At 47.7% G+C, this 10,000-nt stretch overlaps 1 protein-coding gene across 3 annotated transcripts in view; it reads left to right on the top strand.

Moving 5' to 3' along the window:
• The window catches only part of LOC121718183 (cytoplasmic phosphatidylinositol transfer protein 1-like), a 75,959-nt gene that overhangs the window by 54,036 nt on the left and 11,923 nt on the right, over positions 1–10,000 (top strand). For all 3 annotated transcript variants that reach the window (XM_042103085.1, XM_042103086.1, XM_042103087.1), the window contains exons 3-5: positions 4,204–4,292; positions 5,634–5,641; positions 8,950–9,021. In XM_042103085.1, coding sequence (XP_041959019.1) covers positions 4,204–4,292; positions 5,634–5,641; positions 8,950–9,021 — 169 coding nt within the window. The remainder of the gene's footprint in view (positions 1–4,203; positions 4,293–5,633; positions 5,642–8,949; positions 9,022–10,000) is intronic.

Genomic DNA, 10,000 nt, shown 5'->3' with positions numbered 1-10,000 from the left:
TGGAGAGGGGGCACGGCCGTGCCGCTGCTGCTAATTGCGGATAGCCGCTGGCTGGCTACAGCCCTGCTGCACTCATAAATTAGACAAGAATCTTGTGAATGTTTGTCAGGCTCTGGGTATCTGGGATTCACCACGATCCCCTTGCTTGAGCTGAGTGTGTGTGTGCGTGCGCATGTGTGTATTTGAGCGTGGAGGGGTGTGTGTGTGTGTGTGTGTGTGTGTGTGTGTGTGTGTGTGTGTGAATGAGGTCTCTCTCGGTCTTGTGTAACTCGAGCGTGTCTTCATCTGAGAGCCTGTCCAGCCGGCCGCTGTGGAGGTTGGGGTCTAATAAATATACTTAGAGCGTGACAAACCGCTTTGCATGGGTGAAGCATGAGATGTTCCTCCTGATGCAGAGCCGAAGGAGGATAGGAGGAAGTGGCTTAGCAGTGTGTGTGTGTGTGTGTGTGTGTATAATTGTGTGTGTGTGTGTGTGTGTGTTATGTTTTATGTTTTATGTTTTATGTTTATGAGAGACTTAGACCATTTAGAATTAATGTGAGTTTGTTCAGTGTATAATTGTGTGTGTGTGTGTGTGTGTGTGTGTGTGTGTCTGTCTTTCTGTCTGTCTGCATGTCTCTCTAACACTCAATTTATTTATTTGCTCGGTTTGCAAGAGGCTGTGCAATCTTTGTAAGATGAGCTGGGATTCCTCCATAGAAACAGCCCTCTAAAGGCAGGACGTGGGGCCATTAGTGAGGTCATATCAGGACACAATGGCGAGAGGATTGGTTTCCACACAGCCTGCCCTTCCTTTAGTGCTGCTCCTGCTTCCATTCCAGCCATCTCACTTTCCATTTAATATGCTGCTCCTCTGCCTTCAGCAGAACACCCATCCCTTTTTCAATACCGGATGCCGGAGGCGTAGAAATGAAATGCATAGAAAGTACAAGGACATCGAGGATGTCGAGGAACGACTGTGTCAGAATGATATTCTATATTATATAGAATAATACTCTTTTGATCCCGTGAGGGAAATTTGGTCTCTGCATTTATCCCAATCCGTGAATTAGTGAAACACACTTACAACAGACAGTAAATACACAGTGAGGTGAAGCACACACTCATCCCGACGCAGTGAGCTGCCTGCAACAACAGCGGTGCTCGGGGGCAGTGAGGGGTTAGGTTCCTTGCTCAAGGGCACTTCAGCCATTCCTACTGGTCGGGGTTCAAACCAGCAACCCTCCGGTTACAAGTCCGAAGCCCTAACCAGTAGGCCATGGCTGAATTTTATCATCTTGAATCATCATCTTGAATTTCCCCATGGAGATCAATAAAGTATCTATCTATCTATACTATACTATACTATACTATACTATACTATACTATACTATACACCTTAGCATACCAGGCTATCTAGACTCCTCACAGAGTAGCGCTCTAACACCATGTCCATAAGTCCATGCGATGCGAGCAAACGATAGCGACAAAGTTTGTTTTCAATTAGAATGTCCTAATGGTGCGGGGGACGTTCGGACAGCCCCGTCTCTCATTTCCTTTCTGTCGCTCACATTGCTCTGCTATTTTGAACGAAAGATACGACGCAATAGAAGGGCATGTTGAACGGGCTCAGAGTGGACAGAGAGCAGTCAATGCTGCACAACAGTCACTCGCTCGGATGCCGTTAGGCCGCCCAAACTTCGTGCAGTCATCTTCTCTCGGTTTGAGGATATGAAATCCAAACACACGTGGCCCAGTTTTGTCCTTCCTCCTCAGAGTAAGATTGACAGGTATGAAGCTTTGAGTGTTCTCTGCGTAAATATCAGTAGCAGCAGATGCCTTTGATTTTCTCACTCCCCCTGCTTTGTTTTGTTTGAAGTAGTTTTGAACAGAAATGAATCACAGCTTTATTCAGTGCCGGGTGCCGGAGCGCTGGTCCATTAAAAAGCGGCTCGTTTTGGCACGCTGTCAGAATGAGAGGCCTGATCTAAAAGAGGAGCTCCGTTTGTGTGTGTGTGTGTGTGTGTGTGTGTGTGTGTGTGTGTGTGTGTGTTTTAGTGAATGTGAGAGAGAGAGCAGCAAGCCTGACAACTGCGTTGTTGCCCAGAGAAACTGTCACCCTGGCGAGACTGCCAATTATGGGATGGTGTTAGGCCTACTTGTGGAGGACTTAAATGTCAGAGTGTGGCTTTCTCTCTAATGCAGTATCATCTTATCACTCACGACTGTGGCTCTGAGGAGAGAGAGAGAGAGAGTGACAGAGAAAGAATGGGAAGGAGAAGAGGAGTTTTACTTGGCACTGCTAGAACTGCTCTGTTTCAACCAATACCAGTGTCTTTGAAGAGTGAATTTGTAATTGCCACAGGGATTTGTGGTTAAAAAAGGAGATATGATTTCAGCTCTCGCGCAAGAAAGGCGGTTTCATACCAACCAATTCCATGAAATGCCCCTGAAGTGTTCGGTTCCCCACCACAAAGGGAGGTGTAGAGAATCGTGAGTGATTGTGGAAATCTGTTGTGAAACCATTTAGTGTTTTGTCCTTGTGTGCCGTGGCTCCCCTGTTTACATGTGATGGATGCAATTAGAGCAGAGCAGACATCCATCACAGTATTGTCTGAGTAGCTCGCTTGTGCCTTTCTCTCTGTGTGAGCCTCTATATCACCTTCTCAGCCAGGCTCCTTTTCTCTCTGTCTATATTTACTCCTCTCTCTCTCTCTCTCTCTTTCTCCTACTCACCTGTTCTCTCCTCTTTTCCTCTCTTTTTTTCTCCTCCACAATTTCAACCAACTGTCTGTTCATCCCTCTCCTCTTCTTCCACTCCATCTCTCCTCCCTCTCTCCTCTCCTCTCTCTCCTCCCTCTCTCCTCTCCTCTCTCTCCTGTGTTGTGTGTTGATGGTAGGTTGTGTCCTAGACAGAGCTGAAGCTCTCAGGGCTCGTAAAGCCCGTACGCTCTGGGCAAACTGCAGGAATGGCTGTGAACACCGCTGGCCTCTGGAACTACCTCACTCTCCACGTTGTCCATTAACAGCTTGGCGCTGAAGCTGCTGTGCCTGCCTAACACGTTTGTGTTGGGGAAATGACCTTCTCCCCCTTCTCTCTCTTTTGCTCACCTCTGTTTCACCTCAACTCAACCTTTCTGTCATTCTCTCTCTTTATCTCTATCTCTCTCTCACTCTATTCTCACTCTATTTTTTGTTGTTGTTTTGGGTTACTGTTTTTTTGTGTGTGTGTTTTTTGGGAGGGGGGGGGGGTGGAGGGAGGTTTTATTATGGGTTGGTTTTATTGTTACCTGGTTTCCTTTTTGACTGTCAATAAAGGAACCTTAAAAGTCAAAGTCTCTCTCTATCTCACTCTCTCTCTCTCTCTCTCCCTCTTTCTAGCTGTCTCGTTCTCTGTTCCCTACCTCTCCGTTCTCTCTCACTCCACCTCCTTTTTAACCTCTATCTTTCTCTCCTTCTCTTTCTTTCTCTCTCTTTTTCTTCAAATGTGCCGCTGGACAGCCTGAGGGTGTTTTTGTAGACAACAGTGTGGAATGTGTTGTGGGCTCACTGTCAGTCGCCATAGACCAGCACAGAGCCGCATTAACAACATGTGTGAGGGGAAGAGGAGGAGGGGGAGGTGGAGGAGGAGGAGGAGGTGGAGGACTGGAGGGGTTTGGAGGAGGACATCTGTGGCAGCGTGACAATATGCTCCGAAGGAATGCACAGCCTCTTGGGTGCTTTTTAGTGAATCATGCTGTTTGGTCTATCTGTGGCTTTTTATATTGGTCTTGTTCTCTCTCTCTTCTTCTCTCTCTCTCTCTCTCTCTCTGTCTTTCTGGAGAGGAGGATGAGGGTGGGAATGGCGGATTGGCAGAATGTGGGCTGAGGCGAGAGCTCGGAGCACAGTGTCCGTCTGCCCGTCTGTCTTGGAGACGAGGATGATGAGGGGACAGAAGGGACGCAGGGATGAGTGGGAGGAACACTTCTCTTTAGCTCCAACCCTCCCTGTTCCCTCTCTCTTTCTCCCACGCAGATTTACACTCACACTTCCACAATCGCTCTCTCGCTCTCTCTGTCTCTCCCACATATGCTATAGTATACCACTTCAATGTTACAAAAATGTAAACAAAAATAGACACACACACTCTCTCTCTCTCTCTCTCTCTCTCTCTCTCTCTCTCTCTCTCTCTCTGTCTCTTACCTACTGACCTCCTCACCCGTATCTTCTCTTGTCCATTGCAGCAAGCTGCCCACCTGGGCGCGAGCAGTGGTGCCCAAGATCTTCTATGTGACGGAGAAGGCCTGGAACTACTACCCATACACCATCACAGGTGAGCCTCATCTACGCCAGACACGCCAGCACCAAAACTTTGTAGTTCTCAACCCACTCAGCTCAAAGCGTTGTCTAAAAATAGAAGTTTATTTATTCTGCAGTGATTTCTGTTTTTGTTTTGTCCCATCATTGTATTTTTAGGAGTTCTAGAATGGGAGCTGTTGCTATGGTAGCTTGCATGAAATCATCCATATAACAAATATTGTAATGCATTGCTTCGGGAGAAATAAAATATTCCTGTGTTGGAGCAAAAGTTTAATCATTTTCTGACAAGTATGGAGTTGCACCTTGTTCAGGAAGGATCCCGTATTATTTAGCGTTATTGGTTAAAAAAACTGGGTCAGCCAGTGGCGTGTTGGTAAGCGCATTAGAACTGGTTGTGTCAGTGTCGGTGGAGACCCTTTCCTCTGCCCTAGTGCTGTTGAGAGGAGGGGGCAGTAGAAGCGGTAGTTGCCCTGGGTCACCAGAGCGGAAGATCCCAGTACATTATCTCCCCGCCCAACATGGCCTAATGGTGTTTCACATCCCATAATGAGCCTCCGTAATCTGAGCAGAAGAACACCATTAGCCACCAGTGAGCTCTCCGTGCGCGACGCACCAGGAAGTGCGAGCAGATAATCAAATGAATGAAGGGCCTTAGGAGGGCGATTAAGGTGCCCTTAAGGGAGTGGTCGCCGGCAGGGTGATGGCCAGAGGGCAGCGGCGGCACCGTCCTAATGCTGCCCACAGTGCACAGCAGGCCGAGGACCTCAGTGGGAACGTCCATTAGCACAGCGAGGACGAGAGGAGAGCTGCGGAGCATCTAGTTCACACGTAATCTGGAGCGACTGTAAAAGCCATTACTGAAGGGCCCTACAGGCGTGATGTATTGGTCATTACCAAGATGGTGGACAGTCAGCCTGACCAGAACAGATACTGACTTGAATGGGTTGCAGTGATAGACAGTGATTACAGTGATGTGCGCAGTGTTATTCCATTATTATAAATGGGCTCAACATTTAATAAGTAGAAAACTGTGTTTTTTGCAAACATTTGTTCATCAAGACTTCTGGTTTCTAGATCAAGGATTCTTGATCTGTAGATACTTAAATCTCAAAGGATTTGTTGTGTTTCATTTTTCTTTGTGAAAGCCTGGGAGGTTTCCCACTTCTGTCCAGTTGTGTTGGGTTTCCGCCTGCTGTCCAGTTGAAAGGTGCCGCTCTAAAAAAGACAGGAAAAGGAAATGGTTGTTCTTGCTGTAATGTGTTTTGTGAAGGCCGCACTTCAAAGCACTGACTCTGCCCTCTGTCTCCTTCCCTCTGTGTGACCATGCCTGAACTGGACCTCCTGCCCCCTCCAGAGTACACCGTAAGTACCCCCTCGATGTCCTCAACCTCTCTCATCTCCCCCCCCCCCTCTCTCTCTCTCATCTCTCTCTCTCTCTCTCTCTCTCTCTCTCTCTCTCTCTGAGCAGCTCAGCAGCACTGTAATGCTAGCCGTCAGTTTTGTGGTAGGAGTTCTTGCATAAGCACAACTATTTCTATGGCGCTGTGGGCCCTTCTAGAATGATGATCTAATTCCGTGTGTTCTACAAAAGAACCGCTCCTCCATATGCGTATATCCTTCCTTAATGGCTAACCAGCGGTAAAAACACTAGGCTAAATAATAGGCTTCAACACATGCAGTTTTGGCCCTCTCAGGCTTTTAACTGTAGTGACGTTTTTAAGTGGCAGGCTTTTTTCCCTGTGGTTTTTGCAAAATCAATGAGGCTTGTTGCTTTTTGTCTTGGCCACATAATGGACTCGAGTCGGGAGTGTTTTTCTAAGGAACATTAATGCATTGTGTTTTGTTGACATGACACTTTTTGTGCTGTGCAACTGGTTTGACATGATATCAATGTTTAATAATAATTGTGTAGCTTTTAATAAACGCTCAGAGAATTTGTAGGTTATAAGGTCAAATGACCGTATAAGGGCAACAGTATCAAAGGACTGTTCTATGGACTAGGTATAGAATAGCGCAGAACATGATTGGGGTAGAACAGACTTCCTTGTAGGTCTTATACAGCTCCCAGTCCCACTCAAGACCTGAGTCATTCTGTGCCAGATGCGTCCAGTGTTCCAGGATGGCCAGTGTCCCTGTTCTCATGTCGGACATATGGAGGGTGACCTTTTCGTAAGCCCTCAGTGTCTCTCATGTCAGGCCACGGCTTTGATGTCTGATTTCCATTGAAACCAGCAAAGCCCCAGGTCAGCCAGACAGGTCACCATGGTGAGCCAATTTATTAATTGCTTAGCAACCACTGTGACCAAATAAAAGCTATGGAATGTGTCGCATTGTTTCGTCCCCTGATGTGGACATTTTGTTCATTCTTTTAGATGTAGATGTAGCTCCCAAAAGTGGTTTTAAAACTGGACCATTCATGGTTGAAAAGGCCCCCAACGCTGAGGTACTTTCAGAGTGAGAGTGCTTTGACAGCTATTGTGTTTAGTACACTCAGTTCTCTAAGCCTTCGACATCTTTTAATAGAGACTGTCAGTTTCTGTCCATCTCACTGAAGCCCATGAAACTCCGGCACAACCTCCCAGCATCCCAAGGCTTTTAATTTGACATGCTTGGCCACAAGATTATGTCAAAGAACATGTCATGTGGAATATGCGGGTTATATAGCACACATTAAAAATGGATGAAACTGCTCTGATACAAGATATGTCAACTTATTTGATCCACACAGTTTCTAAACTTTTTTTGCCACTGAATGTTGAGTGTGGAGCGTGTGACAGTTCCTCCATCTCCATCTTGCGAAATCAGGCCACGGACTGGGAAAAAAAAAGGAAAGGCTCTCATCCATCTCATTAGAGATTAGTGGCAGAAGCTGTGGAAGCCTGTGGATGGGCCCGTTGGAGAATTAATTCTGATTAATTACTCTGATTCACCCGTAACTGTGCCAACCGTTCTGTATCTCACATACTGCCACACTCGCCTCTCGTCTCCCACGGCTCCCCTGTCGCTCTTCATCCTCGTACGCTCTCCATCCCATAATTCATCACATTTCCGTTCCTTTTGTTATTTTGTTCCGCGTATGGTTCTTGTCGGTCCCCGTCTGTGTGGTTGGCTCCTTCCTTCTGTCTCCTCTGGGCCCCCCTCCTCTCTTGAGTTTCTCTTCCCTCTCTTCCTGCTCTACTCCATCACTCTCATTACTCCCCCCTCCTCTCCTCTCCTCTCCTCTCTCTCTTCCCTCTCTTCTTCTCTTCTCTCATCTCATCTGTTTGCTTTGTTGCCTCTTCATAGGTCCCAGTCTTCTCCTCCTGTTCTCCCCCGATACTTACACCCTCCCAACTCTTGTCTCCCCTCTGTTCTTTTTTTATTTCTCCTCTCCCATCCTCTTGTGTCCTCCCCTACTTCTGTCCTCCTGGGCTCTCTGTTTCTCACTCACTCCCATCCCCTCTGGTTTCTCCCTCCCCTCCTCTCCTCCCCATCTCCTCTCCTCCTCTCCTCTCCTCCTCTCTCCCCATCTCCTCTCCTCCCCTCCCCTCCTCTCCTCCCCATCTCCTCTCCTCCCCTCCTCTCCCCTCCTCTCCTCCCCATCTCCTCTCCTCCTCTCCCCTCCTCTCCTCTCCTCTCCTCCGCTCCTCTCCTCTCCGCTCCTCTTCTCTCCTGTCCACTCCAGTCCTCCCTCAATCCCTGTTCTCTCATCCTGTGCACTCATTGACTTTTCTGTTCCCTGCTCTCTCTCTCTTCCATCCTTTCATAACTTGCCCCCCTCTCTTCCCTCCTCCTCTGTCTCCTATCCTCCTTTCTCTCTCTCCATCACCCTTCTCCCTCTCTCAGATGTACAGTGTGTCCCCTCACTGCTGGCTTAATGGCCTCCCATGTTTGATTTGATTTAATCTGATATGATGGGCCAGCGGTGAGTCCCCTCGCCTTTGTGTTATAAATGGACTCAGGCAGCATTATGGTTATTGCCAAAGCCTGTCTCTCTCTCTCTCTCTCTCTCTCTCTCTCTCTCTCTCTCTCTCTGTCTATCTATCTCTCTCTCTCTCCTTCTCCCATCAGGGGCTTGTTCTTCTCCCAGGGTCGCTAGCTCTGCCGCTGCCACTGAGGCAGATAACGTCGTAGCGAGTTCCTTCAGCCTGCGCGCCCCGCTAATCGAGATCAAAGAGAGAGATTTCATTAGCTTGTTGTAATTGAATGCTGTGTGTGAGGGAGAGAGGGAGAGAGAGCGTGTGTGTGCGTGTGTGTGTGTGTAAGAGAGAGAGTTTACACGTGTGTGTGTGTGTGTGTGTGTGTAAGAGAGAGAGAGTTTACACATGTGTGTGTGTCTGTGTGTGTGTGTGTGTGTAAGAGAGAGAGAGTTTACACGTGTGTGTGTGTAAGAGTGTGCACGTGTGTGTGTGTGAGTGTGTGTGTGTGTGAGTGTGTGTGTGTGTGTGTGTGTGTAAGAGTGTGCACATGTGTGTGTGTGTGTGTGTGTGTCTGTAAGAGTGTGCACATGTGTGTGTGTGTGTGTGTGTGTAGGTCTGTGATTATGCCTGTAAGAGCAGCTACGTACGCGCGACAGTGGCAGTATTCATCTGCAGGGTACCTGTATAATGCCTTCATCCAATATCAATCTTCCTCCCTCCGTGATGCAGCTTTCATTAACAGCACGATTCTTTTTGTCCGTTTGTTTGCAGTGTTCGTTTCTGCCAAAGTTCTCCATCCACATAGAGACGAAGTACGAGGACAACAAAGGCTCCAACGACCACGTGAGTACAGCCCGTTTTCATTAGACTGATTACAGCATGTGTTGCTCCACTTTTATTATGCATCAATTATCCCAGCGGTAATCTGGCCTCACACAGTCCACATTCCGCATAATAGCCTCTGCTTTTAGAGGTCACTGTGTGTGTGTGTGTGTGTGTGTGTGTGTGTGTGTGTGTGTGTGTGTGTGTGTGTGTGTGTGTGTGTGTGTGTGTGTGTCTGTGAGACGGTGAAATTGAGGTTTTTATTTGAGTCCATTAGAGGTGCTCATCATGTAGCCCTCATATCCACATAACATTTATCAGCGTGTTTGATGGGCTGTCGGCTACAGTAGAACTCACATTAAAGACGAGCCATTTCCCCCTCTCCTCCTCCTCCTCCTCCTCGGTTTTTCATCTCACTGCGGCTGCTAACACACAATGGTTTGCCGTTGCTCGCGTTTACGTTCAGATACGCACACTCACCACCTCTGTGTCCTTACATAGCTTGTGCTCATACCGCTGTTTTCCCCGCAACCCGAGCAAGACAGACGGATCAGCTTCACGTCAATTCATCCTTTACTTCTTCTCTTCCATCACTTTCTCCCTGTTTTCTTTCGCTTTGTCATCCCCCTCTTTTTCTAGGTCTCATCTTTCAGCTTTTTAACAATGCACAAACAAAAGCAGTTGGTCGCTTAATTATCTTCTGTTTACTGTGTGGGGACCAAAACGCTGCGTTGGTTTGGAATAAGCTTTTTGTCCCCCCCACCCTAACCTGACCCTAGCCAGATGAATGTCGTTCCGCTTAGCTCCGCCTAGCTTCACTCACATCCATCTGGGACCTCTTCCATTGAGAGTGATTTCTCCAACCAACTTTATGGTTTAGCCAATCAGGACGCAGGGCGGGAGTTTCATAGATGTGACATAGCGTAGAAGCGACTGTGAGCTGTGAGCGTCACGGGTTGGCTTCGATGTGAGTGGTTGAAGTAGCACGTCAATAGATGAC

This window comes from Alosa sapidissima, chromosome 9 (genome assembly GCF_018492685.1).
Source record: "Alosa sapidissima isolate fAloSap1 chromosome 9, fAloSap1.pri, whole genome shotgun sequence".
NCBI classification, from domain to species: domain Eukaryota; kingdom Metazoa; phylum Chordata; class Actinopteri; order Clupeiformes; family Clupeidae; genus Alosa; species Alosa sapidissima.
Note: the sequence above shows the minus strand (reverse complement) of the source record. Positions and strands in the feature narration are given on the sequence as shown.